General features: G+C 34.5%; 4 protein-coding genes across 7 annotated transcripts; 3 read left to right on the forward strand and 1 right to left on the reverse strand.

Moving 5' to 3' along the window:
* Window positions 1-1,880: 1,880 nt before the first annotated feature.
* LOC100795980 (tRNA(adenine(34)) deaminase, chloroplastic) lies at window positions 1,881-10,038 on the forward strand. 3 transcript variants are annotated; one of them, XM_006574941.4, is made up of 6 exons: window positions 1,882-2,166; window positions 3,109-3,161; window positions 3,337-6,883; window positions 6,992-7,079; window positions 8,668-8,795; window positions 9,633-10,038. In XM_006574941.4, exons 3-6 carry the CDS (start codon window positions 3,375-3,377, stop codon window positions 9,895-9,897), a joined length of 3,990 nt encoding a protein of 1,329 aa, XP_006575004.1. In that variant the 5' UTR covers window positions 1,882-2,166; window positions 3,109-3,161; window positions 3,337-3,374; the 3' UTR covers window positions 9,898-10,038. The 3 variants fall into 3 exon arrangements, with proteins under 3 accessions (XP_014622358.1, XP_006575004.1, XP_003520156.1); XM_003520108.5 differs by lacking the exon at window positions 3,109-3,161; XM_014766872.3 differs by lacking the exons at window positions 8,668-8,795; window positions 9,633-10,038 and having other exon boundaries at window positions 1,881-2,166; window positions 3,109-6,910.
* A 688-nt stretch (window positions 10,039-10,726) lies between these two features.
* LOC100785574 (uncharacterized) lies at window positions 10,727-11,922 on the forward strand. The gene is made up of 2 exons (NM_001254216.2): window positions 10,727-11,465; window positions 11,574-11,922. The coding sequence occupies exons 1-2, from the start codon at window positions 10,752-10,754 to the stop codon at window positions 11,667-11,669; spliced, it is 810 nt and encodes a 269-aa protein (NP_001241145.1). The 5' UTR covers window positions 10,727-10,751; the 3' UTR covers window positions 11,670-11,922.
* Window positions 11,923-17,213: 5,291 nt separating this feature from the next.
* On the forward strand, window positions 17,214-18,824 carry LOC100786101 (lysine-rich arabinogalactan protein 19). Its single transcript, XM_003518776.5, has 2 exons — window positions 17,214-18,436; window positions 18,527-18,824. Exons 1-2 carry the CDS (start codon window positions 17,663-17,665, stop codon window positions 18,623-18,625), a joined length of 873 nt encoding a protein of 290 aa, XP_003518824.1. The 5' UTR covers window positions 17,214-17,662; the 3' UTR covers window positions 18,626-18,824.
* LOC100786613 (DNL-type zinc finger protein) lies at window positions 18,773-22,133 on the reverse strand. 2 transcript variants are annotated; one of them, XM_003518777.3, is made up of 4 exons: window positions 21,893-22,133; window positions 21,687-21,810; window positions 20,635-20,763; window positions 18,773-18,955 (listed from the first exon to the last, which is right to left on the reverse strand). In XM_003518777.3, the coding sequence occupies exons 1-4, from the start codon at window positions 22,015-22,017 to the stop codon at window positions 18,848-18,850; spliced, it is 486 nt and encodes a 161-aa protein (XP_003518825.1). In that variant the 5' UTR covers window positions 22,018-22,133; the 3' UTR covers window positions 18,773-18,847. The 2 variants fall into 2 exon arrangements, with proteins under 2 accessions (XP_003518825.1, XP_014622361.1); XM_014766875.3 differs by having other exon boundaries at window positions 18,773-18,948; window positions 21,893-22,132.
* Between the last annotated feature and the right edge of the window lie 1,805 nt (window positions 22,134-23,938).

The raw sequence follows: 23,938 nt of genomic DNA on the forward strand, positions 1-23,938 counted from the left end.
CAATATAACAATTTATACAAAAAGTTTATCACAACATAGGGAGTAAAACCCCTCAAATAATTTCACACAATTATACCAAAATTAATTAATCAAAATCATAGATATAAAAAAATAAAAACACCAAGATCACTCTATTTTATCAACCAATTTTTATCAGGACATCAATAATGTATTTATAATAATAAAGGGAAAATTATAATTTAATAAACATCCCAAAATAAACTCAATTTAGTTTTCTAAGGATCCCTACACTTGTTCATTCTAACCCCAATTGCGATAAACTCATCCTTTACCTCTAAGCGGGCTCACGTGTCTTCCAACAGCAATAGAGGCATCTCTAGCAAGTTCCTGAGATTCTTTAATTTTTTTCTCTGATTGCTTTGATAGGATTCCTAAACGTCAAAGAGAAAAAGAGATCGAAGCCTCCATTTTTTACTGTCTTCATGCGATTCTGTTTTCTCTCTCCATGGATATTATTTCCCAAATCCCAACGGTAAAGTTGTACCAAATTGAATCATGAACCAAATATTAAAAGTTTAAGACAATCCAGCGGTTAAAAAATCCGGGTTCGTAGTTTTACCGAGACAGTTTTGGGTTTTTGCGGGAAAAGAAAAAGGCTATGATGCGAAATGTATTTCTCTCAGTTCCAACATGATTTCAAATTCTCAATGGTGAAAAGGCTCAAACCTGGTGCTTAAATTTCACAACAATCCAACGGTGAATGAGTTTGAGATTGTCTTTTTTTAAGATAGGTTTGGTGGTCGGTGACAAAAAGAAAGAATTTTGGAAAGAGAAGAGAGAAAAATGAAAATGAGGGAAAGAGGAGACATAATATATGACTATTTATACCTAAATACTCATAACTTATTATTTACTCTATTTATTTATTTTTATTATTTTATATAAAGAAATTCTATTTTATTTTCTATCAAATGAATAAATCAAATATATATATATATATATATATATATACAAACAACAAACAATTATTTTCAAAGTATTATTTCATTACAATTATTATTTTTATTTATTTAATTATAAAAATCTCACTATTCTCTCTTAAACTTTATTTATTTATTTATACTAAAAAATCTTTTTAATTTACTTTAAAAAAATGGATTGTTACAATCTAGGTCCAAAGATACTCATTGTATTCAAAGTTAAACTAAGCTTTAGCTTCAAAGATCCCGTCACACGACCTCGAGTCCTTTGGATAACAATCAGACAATGCAAAACCACCCTCCAGAAACATGAACACCACACCCCAAACACCAGAAACCCTTCCGAACTGCAAAAATTAGATGGAATAAGACCTACTCCAGACTCAATATCCTGCTATACTACACATCATAGGATCATCAAACCAACATGCCAAAGAATACGTACTACCGCCTCTATTATTTATCCATTGCCAAGACATAATCTTCACCAAATCAAGATCTCCTCTACCTCTTGATCCTTTCCTTGAAAAATGTGTCAAATTAATTTGTTATAATAAAATTCATCAAAAATTAAAAATTTAAGAATAAAAAGTGTAATTAAACCTACAAAAAGACATCAAACAAGGGTGTAAACTCCTCATCAGACAGACATTTTATTTGGAGTATGGGGATTTCATAATGGACTAATTAAATTATTGAACATAAGTGATTGATATGTTAAAATTAAGATTAAATCTTTAAGATATTATTGAGTTTGATGTTTAACAGTAAAAATTATTAATCAGATTTTATTTATCTTTCCTTGAATTTCGAATTAATTAAGATTATTTTAAAAAAATAATAATAAAAGGGACCAAACTTTGGGAAGTAAAACTGGTATAGCTCCCGAGAAGATAGTCATTATGGACAAAAAAAGTGTTCATAAATGGGCCCATAATGGCTTAGGTTCAATGATTCTGTTCTGTCCCAAACCACGGTGTTCTGTCATCTCTGTTCTCTCTCTCACCAACGAACAAACCAAATCCAACAAGACAACTCAAACAAACCATTTTCATTTCCCTCACTCTCTCTTTGCTTTCCCAATCTCATCTCATCTCTCTCTCTCTCTCTCTGACCCATCATTCAAATCTTAACTTTCATTAATCTTCTCTTCGTGGCTTAAGCCTAAGAAAAATCACACACCCCCATCACTGTTCACGGTCTTACCTTTCCTTCTATTACTCAGGTACACCTCTTTTCTCTTTCATTAGGTTTAGTACTAAACCCTTAAATTATAATGGTTGGTTTCGTTTAATAATAATAATAATAATAATAATAATAATAATAATAATAATAATAATAATAATAATGTAAGAAGATTCTAAATTTTGAAGTGCAAAATGATTGTTCTGTGCTGGTGATAGTTTGATTACATGAAAAGTTGTAGTTTTTAGATTGAAACTTAGGCTGTTTACTTCCGTGGAATTGTGTGGTGCAATGGGGTTTCTGTGTGTTGGGTTGAAGTTTATTGCGGAATCTGAGTGCCAATTGATGAGTTTTTTAGTGATTTCATTTGGCCAATGAACTTGTGTGATGAATGAACATGAATCTGTGGAGTGTGCTTAGTTTTTTTGATGGGTTAGTTAATGGATATGACCTGAGGTGGGTGAGTTCTCTCTGTTTAGATAAGTTCTGTGTAATATTGTATGAGTCTTTTTGGTGGTTGGGATAATATTATAACTGAATTTGTTTAATGTGGTGGAATGAAAGGAATGATTGATTGATGAGACAATTTGAGGCGCTGTGACAGTGATTCTGTTAAGATCTTTTTTAAATTGTCATAATAAGATATGGCAAATATGTTGTGCATCAGTTTTTTTTTTTTAGCAAAGTTTGTGTATGCTTTTTAGTTATTCTCTAAATGAAAATATTGATAATACAGAATGGTCATATGTTTTCTCTTTAAAGTACCAGATGGATCTGCTTTATGTATTTTGGGACTATTGTGAGATTAGACAACCAGGAAGTGGGATGAATGCATCCCTTTCTGAAACATTGTGTAGTGTCATTTTCTGTTTCCATCAGTTCTGAGGTTAAATTATTTTAGATACTGAGATAAGTTGATTTAGTCGTTGAATGTTGATCTATGTCAGTCATTCTGATTTCACTGGACCATCTATTGGTACAGGTGTGAAAGGTTAAAGCAGAGTGTGAATATCAGGTCTTGTTCTTTTTTCGAAGGTGATTCACTATGTCGATTATTCTTGTGCATAGGCTAATACCAAGCTTCTATATCAGCACTTAACAGATTATGGCATACTGATTTTTGGCATTTTAATCTATGCCATCTGATCTGACATGATTTCTCTACTTGTCTAATCTCAATTGTAATTAAAAGAAATCCGCTCTTGTCAAGGTACTCTCTCCCACTCTTGTGGGAAGACACATGCAACTATGAGCAACGCATATGTTAGCTCAACAATATATGCTGTTAGGTGTAAAGAACCATTTTCATTATCTTTCAATGGCTACTCAAACTTCTGTTACGAAAGATTTGACAGAACCCCATCATACTGTTTGTCATGCTGTGGTTGTTGTGATTACTGTTCAGTCTCCACTTACAGAGTACCCATAAAGCCTTGCCTTATAAATGGCTTGAGGCAATCTGCTCTTCTTCAATTGTCAGCTTCTAGAAGGTTGATATTGGGTGGAGGAGACCATTACCTTTCTCGGCTACCAGCTTATGGTGTCCTCAGAGGTTGTCAGGAGCTTAATTCTTCTGTCAATGAGAGAACTGATTATAGTAGTAGTAGTAGATGGAGAATAAAGGGAAGATATATTCGTGCTGCCTCCCAGAAAGGGAGAGAATTTTCCCATTCATTTGGTTCTGATGGTGCTGAAGCAGTTCTCAGCTTGTTGAGTGAGGAGGCAGATAAGGATGCTATTTGTAGCAAATGTAAGAATGCGTCTTCATCAAAAAGAGTGGAAGTTGATAAAAGAAAAAATGTGAGCAGAGAGAAACATTTGAGTTCGAGTGAGAAAGTAGAAACAGAGAAAAAAGGAATTTTGAAACGGCGTGAATCATCCTCCGTAGACTTGAGAAGAGAATATGGAAAAGCCAACCAAGAAAGGGAAGCCTTTGTAAAAAGTGAAAGCCATAGGAAACGAAGAGATGCATCTAGTTGTTCATCTTATTACTCTCTCTCATCAGGAGATTTTGGGAGTGAGCTGGAAGTTCAAGATGAGATTGGTTTGGAAGAGTTGTCACTGGAATATGAGAAGGATGAAGCAAATTGTCTGGAGGAAGTGAAGGAAGAATTCAACAGGCAAGGGGATGACTCAAAGAAGCTGCAGGCTGTTTCAAATAAGGGAAGAATTGCATTTGGTGTGGATATTGATTGGAACCTAAGGAACAAATCTGAAAAGAAGCTGATTGAGGGAACTCTGCAAAACACTGAATCCATAAGAGAACAACAGGATATGCATTCAAGAGAATTTAGAACACATGATTCTGGTCATAAAAAATCATCTATTTCACAAAAGCGAGTCAATAGTGAGGAAGATAAATCTTCTTTTATTGACAATTTGGATAAGAAAGCAAACAAGGCATATATTCAAACAGTAAACAGAAGAAAGCATCAATCTATAGATGTACAAGAGTCTGGTTGTGATGAAGTTGAGACAACTTTGTTATCACAAAAGAAATTCAGTGGCAGGGAAGGGAAGCTTGAGATATCAGAAACAATGTTGAAGGAAACAACTGATGAATATAAAAAGTTTGTTGGTTCAACTTCTACCACAGGAAAGGAAACTTTGACATCGAAGAAGGCATTCAGTGGCAGGGAAGGGAACCTGGCAATATCAGAAACACTTTCACAAGAAACAAATGATAAACATAAAAAAATTGTTGGTTCTACTTCTACCTCTGGAAGGGATGTGATAGATAGAAGTTCCCAGAAATATTCTGGAAATTTAAAAATTGAAGACACTGAAAGGACCTCAAATACTAGGATGAAGGACATGGGAGTGAAAAAAGTTTCAGTTTTGAGTTCTGTTCAGGGAGTGGATAAGCAGAAACACCAAAAAGGAGAGAAGATCATTACACAGATGAAGGATAAAGAGGGGAGAAAAAAATCTGAGCAATTTTCTGAAGTATCAGAAGCTCACAAGTCTAATGTTGAAGATACATCTAGCATAAAGTCTAGAACTAGATTAAAGAACATGGAAGAAAAATCAAACATAAGCTCAGATGCAAGGGTTACGTTGCTCCAAACAGATAAAAGGACAACTCAGAGTTTCCAACACAGGAAAGGATCTGAACTTGTCAGCACTTTATCAGAAGGCTATGTCAGTGATGAAAAGCAAGTTTCAAGTTCTCAAAAAGCTTATGAGAAGGTGAGATTAATTCCAAAAAGTAAATCAACATCACTTGTTAGAACTAGAGAAAGTTCTAGCCAAACTGATGAAAGGATTGCAAAATTTGAATTGGCCAGAGACGACCAAAGATCTTGCAACCTTTCAATTTCTGATGAAACTAACTCAAGAGAGGAATCCAGCTCCCAGGGATCATTGAGTTTGATTTCTGGGGCTGGAAAACATAGTATATTAGCATCAGGTGAAAAAAGAAGGTCTGCAACAATGTTGATCCCTTCCTCTTCTGAAATGGGTGGAGACTCAGTACAATTTGAACTCACTGCAGGAATTGCAAGCCCTGAGATCTTCCTTGGAACTTCAGAAAGTGGTTCTTCTGCTTTGTATGACAATTCAGGAAGAAGTTCTGCTTTGCATCCAGATGCTATCGATTTAGCTAATCGTTTAGAGAAGTCATCTAGACAGTTTGTTGATGAGTTTGCTGAGAGGGTCATGCATGAAGTAACGACTTCAGAAGCACAAGAGATGGAAGTTACAGGAACAAAGTTGACACTTGAAGTTGGTGGTGATCAGATCTACAGCTCAAGGCAACAAGGCACTCAAAATGACGCTCAGTCAAAGAAGCATGATTCTAGTCGTTCTTCTGGGTTTCCTGGGACAAAAGGACCTTCTGATGAGATGTGGGATGTCATGGAACCATCTGTTGAGCAAGGTCAAGTAGCCAAAGAAACGGATATCAGCAAGGAAACAGGGAAAGCAGTTGTTACTAGAACTGGGAGGTCCTTATGGGGTATGATTGGTGATATTGTTCAATTACGTTGGGGTTCACGTGCTGGTTCCTCCACTTCAGCTGGAAGATCAGCTGAGAGAAACTCACCAAACAAGTCTGACAGTGACACATGGTTTTCTGGGCAGGAGCATGAGGAAACCACTAAAACTAATGTCTTAAAAAAAACAAGTGTACCACCACAAGTCATGACTTCTGATAAGTTAAAACCAGGTAAACATTATACCCAAAGTGAGGGAGAGGTGTCTGACAATACAAAACTGAAAGACAGAGGAAAACATCTCGAAGTTGGATTGTCATCCCCAAATACATTGGAAAGTGGATCAATGTCAGTAGGCGCTTCTCATACTTCTGGAGAGGAAAATGTTAGTGGGACTGAGGATAAAAAAGATTTGAAAGCCACTACTTCTGGCACACAAAACATGGAATTACCAATTTCAGTACCTGCCAGAGGGCCTTCTATTGATGGAGAAATTGTAAGCATCGGTGGATCTGACATGTCTGGAGCTGAGTCAGTGGTTCCAATCAAGGAATCTATTGCTCCTGTGCGGTCTGAATTGTCCGGCTCAGAGAGAAAGGATGGAGAGTTGAAGCAAAGAAAGTTTCAACGGAACAGGCAAGTCTTGAGAGATAGGTTTGATGACTGGGAAGAAGCCTATCAATGTGAACTTGAGCAGCGACGCATAGATGAAATGTTCATGAAGGAAGCACTTTTGGAAGCCAAGAAGGCTGCTGATACATGGGAGGTACCTGTTGGTGCTGTTCTTGTGCAGCATGGGAAAATTATTGCTCGAGGCTGCAACTTGTAAGTGAGGATATTATTTCATTCTTTGTAAGTGTAATGGAATTATTTCGTTCTTTGTAATTGCCCTAGTTTTTAATTTTTTTATTTATATCTAAATATCTGTTCCAGAGTTGAAGAGTTACGGGACTCCACTGCCCATGCAGAGATGATTTGTATACGAGAAGCTTCAAAGCTTCTTCGATCATGGAGACTATCAGTAAGTTTTCTAGTTGGAAATTTAAATCTATTTTGATATCACACCGCCCAAAGTTTAATATTCATTGTTGTGATTCTCTTGTATAATTTTTAAGCTCATATGGCTAATTTAACATGTGACAATATTCCACCACTTTTAAGTTAAAGAGTAAAGACATCTATAGCTGCAGGTCTAATATTTATTTTTACAGAACAAAGCAAGTTGCCATTGCAAAGATATTTTTAAATTTAAATAAAATTTATAAATAAAAATAAATTAAATAGTACATGTTTTCATTATTAATAATAAGTATTTTATTATATAAAATAAGAATAAATTAAAGAGATGGGGACTTTTAAAATTGAGGACATGAGAGATCTATCAAAAAAATTAAATATCATCATTCAACTGGGGAAGTTGAGGCTTTTGTTATTGTCGTCATAAGTGCCTATAATAGAGTTTGATAAACTCTGATTTATCATTGATCAGAAAAATGAAAAGGCAAATTACAAAGAAAAGAGTAATCTCTATATATAGAGAGTCTTAAAGTCTAACCGTAAACTATCCCTATAACTGACAGCTCACAGATAATGGAAAACAGAATACACAAAGTAAAAACACTTTTAGTGGAATAAGTATACTCTAATAGCCCATGATTAAATATCATTAGACATGTAGTGCCCTTCATCCTTCATCATCACTGAGTAAACTATTGACCATTCATAATTTTACTTACGAATAGTTGGTTGCTATGCAGCTTTCTTAATTCTTATGTGGACTCATTAATTCAAGAACAAGGTTTATTTGCATGCATGCAATGGTGGATATCATTATCGAAATGTCTAATGTAAAAATATATATTAGCAAGATAGATTCATGTTTAAAGAGGGTGAAATTATTGAAAGAGAAAAAAACATTAGGATCAGATTACTTTATAATCTGTCACTCCCTAGTACTTCTATCTAATGACTGATAATGTTAAAAACCCTTGCTGTGGCAATTTTTTTATTTAAAAAGAAGAAAATTCATTAAGAAAAGTGAGATATACAAAGGTAGAAGGATAAGATATCCCCCATAAGAGAACTGGAAAAGGAAAAAAAAATACAAAGAACAAGCAAAATGGAGCTCAAGAAAATCAGTGCACAATGGCAGACCAATCTTTATTGGAATCTGAAATGGCAACCCCCTTAAAAGAGCTAGTGAGCCACACTCTAAAGAGAAGCCCAAATTTTGATTACTTTATTATCTATTGCTATTTAATTTAACCAGTATTAATAAGTAATGTTACTAAAAATAATGCTCCTGTAAAAATAAAGAGAATTTGACTATAATGGCATGTTTAATAACCTAAAGCAATATTTATTTAGTACAGGGGAATGAGAATTGGAGTGATAGTGAAAGATTTTTGTATTTGGACTTACCTGTGGTCCTGGTAGATGAATCATTTCCTTCCTTTCAATTATTTCTTACCAAACATTGCTTGAAGGATCACTTAGTAATATGGTCTTTCTTGACAAATGGTTGATATCTATTAGTTGTGGTATTTGATACAACTTGATAATTAGGTTGATGGTTCATTTGTTTAAGGACAAAATTTTCCCACTTTCAGGACACTACACTTTATGTAACGCTTGAGCCATGTCCAATGTGTGCTGGTGCTATCCTTCAGGCAAGAGTAGACACTGTTGTGTGGGGTGCTCCCAATAAGCTTCTTGGAGCTGATGGTAGCTGGATTAGGTATGCAGCCAATGTGCTTCTTTTATTTGTTTATCATTATTTTGATAAGGGAGTCTTTATGGTTGTTTGTCAATGTTTCATGAAACTTCACCTATATTTGGCCGAATTGGTCTCTACCTACCTTTATTTTCCTGCTTGTTATCTTCAGTTGAATTGGCCGTGCCATAAAAACACTATGGAAAAAGAGGGATTGCACACATGTGCATTAAAATATATATTATTATAATTAGAAAAGGACCACAATGCCCTCAACCATAATGCATGTTAAACATTTGGTATTTGACTATATGGTCGCAGTTAAAATTTTATGTCTAATCCCATATTTTTTAGATTAAGAAATCATTAATAAGCCTATGAAACATGGTTTTTACTTAGAGAAAATAGTATATACATTAACATGTAAAGATTTTTTTTTACAATGTCATCTAATCACAAATTATTATGTATGATCAATTTGTTGATTTTTATAATAACTATTTTAAAAGTTATATCAAGGATACTTTGTAATTGGTTAATAACAGTTTAAAAACTTTTACACTGACCGTGCTTGTTTATTAAACTCTTTTTCTTATGTTATATAGATGTCATTTCTGTTTACAACTCCATTGTCAACATCTTTTTACTTTCCTCCTAATTTACCTTTTCAGAACCTTAATGAGTTGCATTTCTTCAAATGTACTGGGATTACAACATAATCAGGGCTGGGGTTTCCAATTGTTTTCCCAACTGAAATTGAGTCCCTTTTTGGATATTTTCTTGAAAGCTCAGCACATGAAATGTTCTTGAAAGCTCAGTACATCGAATATTACAGCTCTTTCTTGAACCTTATTTCTGCAGAATTTTCCCTGATGGAGGAGAAAATGTATCAGAACAAAGAGATATGCCACCTGCCCCAGTTCATCCATTCCATCCAAACATGAAAATAAGAAGAGGGGTCTTAGCCACTGAGTGTGCAGATGCAATGCAGCAATTCTTTCAGCTTAGAAGGAAAAAGAAGAAAGAGGAACCACCGAATGGCCCTTCTAGCCTTCCTGTTACTCACCACCCATCCAAGTTACTCAACAAGATACATGACGTCTTCCACATCATGTTCTGTTTGTAAAAGAGAATATTCACATATTTTCCCATGTTTTAAATGAGCTTCTAAATAAAATAATCAAACATGAATGAATGATCATTGTGAAAAGTACAATGCTCAATTTCTTTAAGAGTATTCAATCAGTTAAGCTGTCAAAGACAATAATTTCAGACGTTGCCTACTTTAATTTCAAGTAATGACTTCAAACGCTTAGGATGATGACTAGATTGTAATGATATAGTAAAGCCTGTCTGTCATTGTTCCCTTTCATTTTTTTTTGGAAAGGGTGATTGGGTGAGAATTTGAGATCACTTGCAAGAAACAGAAACCTAGTAGAGTATGTAGAAAGATTGAATTGCTGATGAAACATTACAATCACCATGGTAAGTTGAACCATCAAGTATTTACAGAAAGTGATAGAGACCTGGTACTTACATATAGGTATGTGTAGAAAATAGTAGGTGAAATTATGTTCTCATTAACATGAAACTTTTTTTAATTCATTACATCCCTCCTTGCCTAATCCACCCAACCTTTTGTCCTGGCAAATCTGAAAAATAATTAAGTCTACTTAAAACACAAGTTAGGCCATAACCATAATATTAACTTTGAATGAGTGAGCCTGTGATAAAATTCTAAACGACTAGGACTTATGATTTCAAGGGTCCCCCTTGATGCGAAGGAAGCTACTACTATTTGTCTGTTTCCTTTGTTAACGTTACTTGTTAGATGATTAATAATAAAATGATGTCACAATCACATGAAGGCTACATTTTTCCTTCCACAGATAGTCCAAACCATACGTTTCAACCTTGTGCTGCACATTAGTTCAAATATAAGAAGCAAACTCTTCATTCAAAACCAGATCACAACATACAATGGCTGCAGTGTTCTGGGCTTTGGCTTTAGTAAGCCTCTGCTGCCAGCTACCTTCCAATGCCCAAGCACCTGCATCTGTGCCGGCAAACTCGCCACCTACAACCCTAGCTGCAACATCCCCGTCTTCTGGCACGCCACCGGCAGTAACACAGGCAGCATCCCCTCCCACCACAAGTAATCCACCAACTATTTCCCAGCCACCTGCAATTGTAGCTCCCAAACCTGCTCCAGTGACACCACCTGCTCCAAAAGTTGCACCAGCTTCAAGCCCAAAAGCACCAACACCCCAAACTCCACCACCACAACCACCAAAAGTATCACCTGTCGCAGCTCCCACATTGCCACCCCCACTACCTCCACCACCTGTTGCTACGCCACCGCCGTTGCCACCACCAAAGATAGCTCCAACACCGGCCAAAACATCCCCTGCACCTGCACCAGCAAAGGCAACACCAGCACCTGCTCCTGCACCTACAAAGCCGGCTCCAACACCAGCTCCCATTCCTCCACCGCCAACACTGGCACCAACTCCAATAGTAGAGGTACCAGCACCTGCGCCATCGTCACATAAGCATAGAAGGCACAGGCACAGGCACAAGAGACATCAAGCACCAGCTCCAGCACCAACAGTTATTCACAAAAGTCCTCCGGCACCACCTGATTCCACAGCAGAATCAGACACAACACCAGCACCATCACCAAGTCTGAATTTGGTAATATCTTTGTCTAGTGAAATATCAAATTACATTAAAATTACACACAAATATGTCTCATCTGTTTCACATTGTTTTGATCACATTTTTTACTTCCTCATTTCACAGAATGCTGCACCATCAAACCACCAGCAAAGGAGTATACAGGCAACGGCTGCACTTGCCATCACTGTTTTGCTAGCCGTCACCAGCTACAGCTGCTAGCAGCCTCATGGAGACCATGGATTCACTTTAATGAGTTATTTGGCTTGCAAAATATATAATCATTTAATGTGTATAGATCTGAATCATGAGAATCTATACCTATGATTCTTTTTTTTTTTTTTTATTGTTGTTATCTTTGCTCAGAAATATTAATGGATATGAATTTTTGAATTATGACAATAATCTGGAGATGTTAAACAAAATGTCTCTAGTTTTATAAGTTATTTCATCAAACTTGATCAGTTTCTGAGTCTATGTTTATTTTCTCCCGAAAGTCATAAAACTCCCTGATAAGTCCAAGATTGTCAACTAATTTGTTATGCCTTAGATATCCTGCACACTAGTAAGATGAAATTCCCATCAATTACTTACAAAGAATATGTATTTGCATAACACTAACTTTACAAAATATGTCTATAAAGAATGAAGGAAAGCATGAGAAAATAATATGACCATCATCAATAAGGTTTCCAAAGACAAACGCATACTCAGCAGCACAAGATTAAAATGTAACCACAAAACTGGTCGCTAGACAATGAGCACATATAAAACTTTAACACACTTGCACACATTACCCATTCCATAAGTTAATGAACTTTCAGAACAAGTTGACACACAGCAATGCAATCCAGTTACTCCCTTTGTATGATAAACACCAGACTCAACCAGGAGAGGGTAGATGGCTGGAAATTTATTTTTCAATTCCTGAAGGAAAAAAATTGGTGTTCCATTTTGATATTTTATAGAATAAAGATATGGTGAACATTAATATGTTACATACACATAAACAGGGATCGGATATGGCAAGTTGGCAACTAGTGAGAGGTTGATGAACCAACAAAGATAGTCTTAATTTAAAATACCAAACTTGGCGGAAACGTGATTCCGTTATATACATTTTTTTTGTACTTCTAAAAAGGTGTTTTCAGAATTATGTTAGCATAATTTCAGAAAGGTGTTTCCAGAATGCATGTTATTTTTGTAGAAAAGCTACTATGAAAAAACTTTTCTGGAAATTGATTTTGGAAACTTGTTTATGGAAAACATGAATTTTGTTTTCCAGAAAAGTCTTTCCAGAATTATGCTAACATAATTTTGAAAAGGTGTTTTTGGAATACAAAAATCATGTTTGTGTGGTGCTGATGTCTGTGTGTTGTTTGCAAGGTGTTGGGTGGTATTGGGTGGTTGCAACTGTGGTGGTGGTAGTGTTTGGGTGTGTAGTTAGCTGGAGATGGGTTATGCATGGGAGAGGCAAGGGTATTATCGTTCATTTGAGACTTTTTGGGGGGTGTAGGAAGTAAAAGCTTCCCATGTGTCTTATGTTTTTAAAATTTGACTTAGTTTTTGGATAAGGGAGTTGTTGTTCTCATCCTCTAAAATGCTATTCTCACCCTTTTCATTTTGGAAAATTGTAAGAAGATAATGTTATCTGTAACATCCCATTTTTTTCATAGATTAATTCAAAAAAAGTTGTTATTTGTAAATAAATAAGTTTTATGATAAGGTTTTTGTAATTAAATAAATAAAGAGAAATAAGTGTATTAAAATAATAGTTTGATAAAAAAAATAAAGAGGATATTTTATTTATTCATCTGATAGAGAATAAAATAGAGTTTGTTTTTATAAAATAATAAAAATAAATAAAATAATAGGTTGTGAGTACCCTAGGTATAAATAACGATATGTTAGGTCAGGAAAACGACGATCTCGGACTCATTCACCGTTGTATCATAGTGAAATTTGAGCACCACGTTCGCAACCCAATTCTGAGCATTCTCACCGTTGGGAATTGCAAAAACATGTCGAAGCTAAGAGAAATACCCTTTGCATCGTAGCTTTCTCTTTTCTCGTAGAAACCCAAAACGGTCTCAGTAAAACTATGATCTCAGTTTCATTAACCGTTGGATTTTCATGAAATTTTAATTTGTAGTTTGCAATTCAATTCCACACACTTTCACCATTGGGATTTGCGAGATAATATTCACTGAGAGAGAAAAAGGAATCGCACGAAGACAGTACATATGAAGGCTTCAATCCCTTCTCTGTCTCTCTGACATTTGGAAACTCTATCAGAGCAGTCGGAGGAAAAACTGGAGGAATCTTAGGGAACCGCTAGAGATGCAGCTATCGCTGTCGGAAGACACGTGATTCTGCTTAGAGGTAAGGGATGAGTTATTCACAATTGAAGGTTAGTGAAAACATGTGTAGAGATCCTTAAAGGATTAAATTGGGATTTTATTTTTGGATGTTTATTAAATTGCAATTTTTCCTTTATAATTATAAATAAAATATTGATGTTCTGATGAGAATTGCTTGATAAATTATGTTCTTGATATTTGTATATTTTGACCTATGATTTTGATATAATTGTGTAATATTATTTGAAGGGTTTTAGTCCCCAAGTTGTGATAGTCTTTTGTATAAATTGTTATATTGAGGATATGAAATGATGATTCAAATTGTGATTATGTGGTGGATTGAACATGTGATGAATGATGGAATACATGTATATTGAGATGTGTATTGTGTTGTGAGCTATGAATTGTGAAATCACACAATTGTAAGACCCTTTAAGGGCGATGAGTTTTATGCGACGAGTATTGTGATGTGATCCATTGTGGAAACCCGACAAGTTTAATCACAAGCGCGACGAGTTAAAATGGTTTTGAAAATAATTGAGTAGTTGTGTGTATTGCATAATTCACAGGTAAAGTGAATATGATTCGTGAGTCTGATAACATGCTATTTTGAGATTATACCATTCTAATTGAGATCGAGTGTATGTGATAAACTGAGTATGCGCATGATTGAGATGTTGTGTGCATTGAGTTGTAAACTGTGGATTGTACAATCGCACGATTATTAGACCCTTTAAGGGCGACGAGTTAATGTTAAGACCCTTAAAGGGGGACGAGTTAAAAATATTTAAGAACAATTGAGGAGTCGTGTGTTTTGTATAGTTCATAGATAGAGTCTGTGTGCTAAAATATTTTCTGGGTTGGACCTGAATCAGGAAGGAGAGGCCCTGACGGACTCTTCACAGTGTAGGCTTTGTGGGTCACCCGGTTTGAGTGCTCCTTTAAGCCTGTGCCGATCCCACATGGTTGGAGCATTCTCGCAAAACACTGTGACCCTGACTGGTCTCCCTATGATATTACCTTGTGAGAGTGACTTGACTTGCTAGTGTGTGGTTTGTCTTGTCATATACTCCTAGGCGCCCGACGAGATTTTTCACTGACATGGTACCACATTGCATATAAGATTAAGTCTTAGTGTATCTGCTGCATAACACTTGTGTATTGTTCTATATTGATTGATTTGATGATAATGTGTTTTGACTATTAAGTATGCGAATGTCGTGAAAACGAATGAGACGTGTGGTGAAATAACGTGAGTTATGCTCAAGTAAATTGTATTTTGTTATATAATATTTATACCTATATGTTGTCTTATTTTTCTCTATTAGTTAGGAATGTGATAACTTACTTCCTGTGTGTTGTTTGTGTTTGGATCCTGTGATGATCTTGAACTTTATGTTCGGGGGAGCAGATGATTAAGTGAATTTCTTTAAGGAACCTTGTGTTGAAGGACGTTGGGACACAATGCTCTAATAAGATGTGACATTAGGATATAAGTTACTATATTAATTGTATGAGGTCTTTGACAACCTTGTTTTGAGCCGAAATGATTTATTAATTATTTGAACAAGTTTTATTATGAATTAGAGAAGTGAATGTGAGCCTTTTATCCTTTTGAGAGACTTGTATTTAAATGTATTTTAAAAACTTTTAATTAAATCTGATCTCTTATTTCTTTTATTTATTTATATAAATGTCGGGGTAGAGGGTGTCACATTATCTCTCTTCAGTTTCCCTTCACCTTTCTCTTTCCCTTCCCATTCTTGCTACTGCACCCCCCCCCCCCCCCCTCCAACTCATCACCTTTTTTCGATGTTTTGGTGCCAACAAAAACATGATTTGGTTGTTACTCCACCATGGAATCATGATTTTGTTTTGAGTAGAACATAGTCATATTTTGTTGTACAATTGTATATGCATAATGAAAATTTTTTTTTGTGTTTCTCAATTGAAACACTCATTGAAAATCGTATTTTCATTATGGATTTACAAATGATACATAAGGAAAATATGATTTTGTTGTGTTTTTCAAAATAATTGTATTTTTTAGGAATTAAAATCATATTTAAGCTTTTAAATTTTGGAGAACCAAGAACAAAATATGACTCAACTTTAAAATACTAAAAATATATTTAAATCTTTTTTTAAAATCAGCTCTATTTCCACTCCTTCCTTCTGTTTCTCGGTTGTTCCCTGCTACCAAACATAGAGTGCAAGTCTCCAATGATTTTGACTTCCAAAAATCCCGACCTCAAACTTCTAAAAGCTATAAGCTCTTTCCTCTTCTCATTAAGGCCTTAAGTGGGTTTTAATTCGCACATTTTGCACCTAACTTTACTTATCATAAACTATTTAATCATACACTCAACGCTGAAATACAAGCGCTCGACACTTAAACATAGTAAATTCAATGCTTTGTCAGTACCTGACGCTCTCAAAGGCACCTAACGCTGCATGAAAGACTAGCATGTAGTGTACATTGGCTTCATTTTCTAGAATTTTCCTAGTAAATAAATATAAAAAAAAATACTACTAAAAAGTTGAGGTTACTTTCTTAACGTATAAAATACTAAAAACATGCAATAAAGCTTTAAAACATAGAGACATATGTATAAAATACGCTATAAATTTACATTAATTCTAGCTAGGTTTATCAGTGTAAACATTTTATGTGTTTTCCCTCAAACCTTCCCAGCCACGTAATATGATTAATATCCAAGGTTTTGTGGTGCTATTGAGGTGTTGTCTTACCAAGGAGACATATTCCCTTTTTTTTTTTATCGTTATACTTACATTTCGAAAATACATAGATAAAATGTAAAATATAGATACATTGATTCCCATTTCAATTCAGATTCATTTAATTCAAAATCCACTTAATATAAGTACAAAATGGTGTAACCCTTAACCGCATGATAACTTTGGTGGGTTCATAATAACTTCGGATGACTTACTAAAGATCATGACAGCATTAAAATTGTTACATAATAACAATGATATGCTGCAATGAAAATTATTATAGCTTTTCCATTTTTTTTAAATATTTCAAACCGTTGTACGAGGTAAATATATGTTCCCATCTTTACAAGTTTTGGTTTAGTCTACCTTATTCTTTTCAAGATCAGGAGCCAACTTTGAACCAATAAGGGCTGGCCCCAGAGATATCCTTCTAAGAAAGGGCAAGAGTTAACCTTTCGGATTGAAAACGATTGTGGCAGTGCCTCTTAGAGTGGTTGTCTCAATGCAACACCTCTAGTATGAAGTATAAACCACTGAGAAATTGATGTTTAATTGGTTGAAATAGCTAATTACTTTGTCTTCATCCACTTGTAGTCATTAAGAAACAATTCAACACTTCAATCACAGGTATTCTTTTATGAATTTAGATAAAATCTTCAGAGTAAAGATAATTCTATACCATCATTCAAATTAGTAAATGAAATTATGTTCTCATTAACATGAAACCCTTTATTCCTTTTTACCCTCCTTGCCCCATCCTACATCCACCCAACCTTTTATCTCATTAAACATGAAAATTAAGTCTACTTAAAATACAAGTTAGGCCATAACCATAATATGAACGTTGAATGTGTGAAGCTTTGATAAACATCTAAATGACTAGGACTTCTGATTTCCCTCATTGATGCAAGGGAAACTACATTGTACCTCTACTTTTTCCATTGTTAACGTTCCTTGTTAGATGATTAATATTTAAATTGTCACAATCACATGAAGGCTACATCTTTCCTTCCACACATAGTCCACACCATACGTTTCAACCTTGAGCTTCATCAAAGCCCATAATATAAGAAGCAAACTCTCCATTCTCAACCATATCACAACATTCAACATACAATGGCTGCAATTTTCTGGGCTTTGGCTATAATAAGCCTCTGCTGCAAGCTAGATTGCAATGCTCAAGCACCAGCAACTGTGCCGGTAAAGTTGCCACCTACAACTTTGCCACCTACAACCCCAACTGCAACATCTCCATCTTCCAGCACGCCACTGGCGGTAACACAACCACCCACAGTGGTGGCATCCCCTCCCACCACGAGTACACCACCAACCACATCCCAGCCACCTGCAAATGTAGCTCCCAAACCTGCTCCTGTGAAACCATCAGCTCCCAAAGTTGCACCTGCTTCAAGCCCAAAAGCCCCACCACCTCAAATTCCAATACCACAACCACCAAAACCTTCACCGGTCTCACCACCCCCGCTACCACCACCACCTGTTGCGTCACCACCACCATTACCACCACCAAAGATAGCACCAACACCAGCTAAAACACCTCCATCCCCTGCACCAGCAAAGGCAACACCAGCACCTGCACCCGCACCCACAAAGCCGGCACCAACACCATCACCTGTTCCTCCACCGCCAGCCGCAACTCCAGCACCAGCACCAGTGATAGAGGTACCAGCGCCAGCGCCAGCGCCAGTGATAGAGGTACCGGCTCCAGCGCCTGCACACCATAGGCATAGAAGGCACAGGCACAGACACAGACACAGAAGGCATCAAGCACCAGCTCCAGCTCCAACAATTATTCGCAAAAGTCCCCCAGCACCACCTGATTCCACAGCAGAATCAGACACAGCACCAGCACCATCACCAAGTCTGAATTTGGTAATATCTTTGTTTGATGAAATATCAAATTACAATTACAATTATATACAAATGTCACATTGTTTGATCCCATCTTTTTTCTACTGTCAGAATGCTGCGCCATCAAACCACCAGCAAGGGAGAAATATATGGGCAACAGCCGGACTTGCTATAATTGTTTTGCTGGCTGTCACTGGCTACAGCTGCTAGCAAGTGTCATGGGTGACCATGGATTCACTATAATAAGTTATTCGGTTTGCAAAATATAAAATCTTTTCAAGTGCATAGATCTGAATGATGAGAATCTATACCTATGATTCTTTCCATTTTTGTTGTTGTGATCTTTGCTCAGAAATATTAATGGATCTGAAATTTTGAATGATGGAAATAATCAGAAATGTCACACAAATTCTAGTTTTATATGTTATTACATCAAACTTGATCAGTTTCTGAGTCTATGTTTATTTTCTCCCGAAAGTCATATTCTGTGATAAGTCCCAGATTGTCAACTAGTTTGTGATGCTGTAGACATCCTGCACACTAGTAAGATGGCCATCATCAATAAGGTTTCCAGAAACAAAAGCTTATATAGCATCACAATATTAAAAGGTGACCACAAAATTGGCCCCAACATCATGAACACAGATTAACTTTTAACACATTTGCATTCACGATCCAACGCATCAGCCATTCCAAAAGTTATTGAACTTTCAGAATAAGCTGACATGCCACAATGCAATCATTCATGGAGCAGATATGGCATGTTGGCAGCTAGTGAAATGTTGATGTAGCAACAAAGATGGTCATAATTTAAAGCATCATTCATGAATATATTTGGAGACAACCCCTCATATCATCCCTAAAAAAAGTCAAAATACTTAATTATATGCAAATGTCAAGAAAATGAAGCTTTAGCTTGAGCAAACAAAAACAGCTTACTAAGTTATAAGCAACAAGCAATTGTTAATAACTTTTTATAGAAAACTACATATATGAAGCAATGTATGTCATACTCTCATTCTCTTTATAGTATGTGAAAGCAACGGTAAGAAGAGAAAATGACAATTATTTAATGGAAAAAGTTGCTACATATAGTATAACAGTATAACTGTATAAGAAAACCATTAACTTGCAGCAAAAGTAAAGATGAGCAATGGATATACTGCATTAACTATGCATAACAAAATTATATTTACTCTCTCTCTCTCTCTCTTCATATAATGAGTTTATATAAGCAAAGCTATGAACCCAGGCAACAAAGGTAAAAATGAGCAAGAGCTAGATTATATGAACTATGTATAACATAACGCCATGGTAAGGGTAAGTCATCGTTCAAATCTGATAAGTGGCCTTTCATTTATTTTTTTTTCCAGAAAAAAAAAAGCAGCAGTATTTCTAATTAAGAAGAATAGAAATATTGTTGATATTTGGAAAAAAGTTTCTACCTGTAAGAAAAAATAAAGTAATCATACATTTGCTCACCCTCTCTCTTTGGGCATATATATTGAGAGAAGAGGTTTATTATGACAGTGATAAGATTACATTTGGACTGTTAGATCATACATGTGTTCTATAGCTTAGAACAAAAAATATAATATATTGTTATATTTCTAATCCTAACCATACATGCAAGATTTTCAAGGACCATTTATCCAGTCTTCTCACCTCTCACACATCCCAGTTGTGTCCTTTATATGCGAGTGTATGAACTATGTCCAAAACCACACCATATATTTAACCCTTTGTCTTTTCCACAAAATCAGTTTCATTTCTGCCTCTATTTACTTTCAGATTGTAATTATTTTTTCTATAATTGAAACTCTGCACTGCACTCTGCAGGAATGCATATATCCTCAATCTTTCAATTTTTTTGTCATATTTGTTCTAAAAAGCAGAAACCACCATCTTAGATTTTGTTGGGACAATGCCTGGGGCCATACATATGACATCAGAATAAGGTTCCAGCAGGTCCTGCATAATATGTGTTTTCCCCCTTCCTTCATGAGGAGATACCTGTCCCCTATCCCACACTTACTAATTTACAGAACTCTCATAACTACATAAAAATAAGTTTTAATAAAATATTGGACAAATGCCAACCAGGAAAAGAGCATTAAAAGAAATAAAAGAGAATGCCAACACCATTTAGACATTACTGTTAAATATACAAATTCATCATACATGTTCACTATCAGTAGGACTCAAGAAATAATAGATACCTGTACAAAAACAGCACCCCTTTCATAAGCTAACCGATTTACAAGCCTCTCTGTTCTTTCACCACACAAGTTACATGTAAACTGTACAAGCAAACTTCTTCTTGGAAGATTTAAGTCAATACTAGTACCCTGGAAATGCAAAGTATAAATATATATCAATATCAAAGAACTATAGACAAAACAAATATTTGAGAAGAAGATCATGCATCATGATCTCTACCAAGTACCAACAAGAGAAATATACGATTAAGACCGTAATTCCATTACAACTTATCAAAAACAAGTTGCCTTCAGAATATCATAATGGAGGAAATTAAAAGCTATTCTTCTAATTTTAGATGTACAACTACATAATAAAGTGATAAAAAGTCAATAACAGAATGGGTCACAAATTGAGGCAAGAAAAAAAAAAGTTAAAACAAGATAACATTTTTGTAATTTATTAATAATAACATAAATTACAAGCAAAATAAAACCTCAGTCAGAAAAATCCAGAAACTAAAAACCATACAAATAACCCATTTTTTCTTTTCTTTTTGAGTTTCATTTATATGCACTCTCAGTGTAAAACAATATTACACAGACATTCAATAAGAACTCACTTTATATTAATGTAGTAAAATGATTAAATGTTATTAGATATGTATGTAACACAGTTTTATACTTACAGTGCATATAAATTAAATTCATTTTTCATTTATAATAACAGTAAAATAAGACTTAAATATATTTTTAGTCCCTCAAATTTAAAAGTTTGTTTGTTTTAGTCTCCCAAATTAAAACTTACATTTTTTTAGTCCCTCCAATTCCCAAAATGCTTTTAAAGTCCTTCATGATAGCCACAAATTGTTCATCTAAACCGTACAAAATCAGTCACAAGGACTAAAAAAACCATTTCACGAAATTTGGCGACTAAAAACTGCAAATTTTAGTTAGGAGACTAAAAAAGACAGCCCTAAACTTAAAGGACTAAAAACATATAATAATAATAATAATAATAATAATAATAATAATAATAATAATAATAATAATAATAATAATAAATCACTAACCGCTTCAGAATTGGGTGTTTCTGGTTGTGGGGCAGTCCCAGAATCGTGACCCAGCAAGCCGCGTACTCTAAACACCCGACGGGGAAGCTTTTGGGGTGCCACTGCTGCACCAGAAAACTTTGACCTGAAAGAAAAAATCCAAAATGAATGAAATTTAAAACTGTGTAATGAAAAGAGAGAAAGGGGTGTGTGGATAGAAACCTAACCTGGAGAGGCTAATGGAAGGAGGAGGGTTGAAGCAGCAGAGGGGGTGCATAGGTTTAGGGTGCCAGAGAGGAGGAAGGAATATAGGGGAACTATACAGTGCGCTTGCCGCCATTGGTGCTAGCATCTATCCGGCTCTTCACGGTATGGATTATACTTATATGAATTAACTCAAATCAATTCAAATACTTGGATTGAATAATTTTTATGTTTGAATCTAATTGAAACGGAAATAATAAAATTTGTTGAATTTTGAATTGGATTAAGAATCTTAATATTTAGATCTGTTGATTCACTAATCCAACCTCATTTATCTATTAATTATTATTATTAGGATAAATAATTATTTTTGTCTCTAAAAAATAAAATAAAATAAAATTTAATTATCGAAAATGTAAATAGTAGGACAAATTCATTTGATCGGTAATTTTTGTTTATTAATCTTAGGGAACTCAATACCAAGTAGAGAGAAAAATGTCACGATATTAATGTTTATATGGACATAAAAATGAAAGTTATTAATAAATACATCCTCAATTTAACAATTAATTAATATTTTCATCCTTCAATTATATATCTTATTGACAAATATATTCACAAAATATATAAGTCCAATCAGTTGAAATCAGTAACAAGAGAACTTTCTGATGCTTGTTATTGTAAATATTTATTATAACATATTATAATTAGGATTACATTTATGATGTAAACTTATCACATAGAAAATCAAGACTCAAGAGAAGACAAGGTAGAGATATGTTTTCAAATAAAAAATTGGTTTATCAAATCTTAAATGGATCATTTATAAGTAGAAGAAAACAAACATGAAAGATCTAACAACCGTAATTACAATGTCTTTATAGTTCCTCCTCTTGGTTAGTGATCACTTATGTATTTATAATAAACGTCAAAGAAAAAAGTGAGACTAATCTATCATTGAAAGTATAATTTGTCACTTTTTTTTAGGTCTATTATAATTATATACGTGGTCACAAACTGAGCAGGAAAACTATAAAACATCATAGTTATAGTTGCTAGACCTCTCATATTTGTTTTATTATACCTGAGGATAATCCATTTAAGATTTGACAATCTGATTTTTTATTTGAAAGTCTGCCCTTGTCTTACCTCCACTTAAATCTTAATTCATCTATGATAAATTGACATTGTAAATATAATTATAATCATAATACATTATAATAAATATTTGCAATAACAAAATTAGAAACTTTTAAGTCTAATGTAATGTTGGTGCATGTATTTTGTTACTGATGTCAACCAATTAGGTTTATATATTTAGTTGATATATTTGTCAGTGACTTATCTCATATGTCCATGTGAGCATCAATTTTGTGATATTTTCATCATTGCGTGTCACGTAGGCGAGTTTCCTAATATATTTATTTAAAAAAATTTATAAAAAAAACAATTACTAATTTAACTAAGAGAGAGTCCTCTCTTATTTTCTCACTCATTTAACTATTTGAGAACATTGGAATTTTTAAACTATAATACAATAGTTATAGTTTTTGAATTTGTAGGTTTCGTTGTGTGATTTAGGGTTTAGGGTTTCATGGTGTAGTTCTTGTTTATTATATTTTAATTTTTAAATCATGTTCAATATAGTATGTTGTTTATGTGATGACCATGATAATTTTCCTTACTTAAACTTTTCTTCCACCATTTGGTTACACGCAACAATTATAAATAATGCATTTGGATAATTAAAAATATGAGATTTTAAAAAACAATTGAAAAATTTAATGCTTTGACCTGCTGACTCAATCCAACCCTAATCGTTTACTAATAGGTTGGTTTGGGATGAGTTATATTTTTTTTTCTTGGAAAATTAACTAAAATCAACCGGTTCAAATTTAATTGAATTTGATCACAAATTTAACTAAACTCAACAAAAATCGATCCAAAAACACTCCTAAGAATCAATGTGTATAATGTTTTTGGTAATTTTATGGTCTAACTAAGATTTAAGTCTAACAATTCCTGCATAACAAAAAATAAGATTTAGCAATTAAGATTACTTTTATTTT

This window comes from Glycine max, chromosome 2 (assembly GCF_000004515.6).
Source record: "Glycine max cultivar Williams 82 chromosome 2, Glycine_max_v4.0, whole genome shotgun sequence".
Lineage (NCBI taxonomy): Eukaryota > Viridiplantae > Streptophyta > Magnoliopsida > Fabales > Fabaceae > Glycine > Glycine max.

Coding starts and splice junctions, on each gene's coding strand:
- LOC100795980 (XM_006574941.4), top strand. CDS start 3,375: ATGAGCAACGCATATGTTAGCTCAACAATATATGCTGTTAGGTGTAAA. Junction 6,884..6,991: donor ATTGCTCGAGGCTGCAACTT/GTAAGTGAGGAT, acceptor TATCTGTTCCAG/AGTTGAAGAGTTACGGGACT. Junction 8,796..9,632: donor GCTGATGGTAGCTGGATTAG/GTATGCAGCCAA, acceptor TTATTTCTGCAG/AATTTTCCCTGATGGAGGAG.
- LOC100785574 (NM_001254216.2), top strand. CDS start 10,752: ATGGCTGCAGTGTTCTGGGCTTTGGCTTTAGTAAGCCTCTGCTGCCAG. Junction 11,466..11,573: donor CATCACCAAGTCTGAATTTG/GTAATATCTTTG, acceptor CTCATTTCACAG/AATGCTGCACCATCAAACCA.
- LOC100786101 (XM_003518776.5), top strand. CDS start 17,663: ATGGCTGCAATTTTCTGGGCTTTGGCTATAATAAGCCTCTGCTGCAAG. Junction 18,437..18,526: donor CATCACCAAGTCTGAATTTG/GTAATATCTTTG, acceptor TTCTACTGTCAG/AATGCTGCGCCATCAAACCA.
- LOC100786613 (XM_003518777.3), bottom strand. CDS start 22,017: ATGCTAGCACCAATGGCGGCAAGCGCACTGTATAGTTCCCCTATATTC. Junction 21,811..21,892: donor CCTTCCATTAGCCTCTCCAG/GTTAGGTTTCTA, acceptor TTTTTCTTTCAG/GTCAAAGTTTTCTGGTGCAG. Junction 18,956..20,634: donor GGGGTGCTGTTTTTGTACAG/GTATCTATTATT, acceptor CCATCTTACTAG/TGTGCAGGATGTCTACAGCA.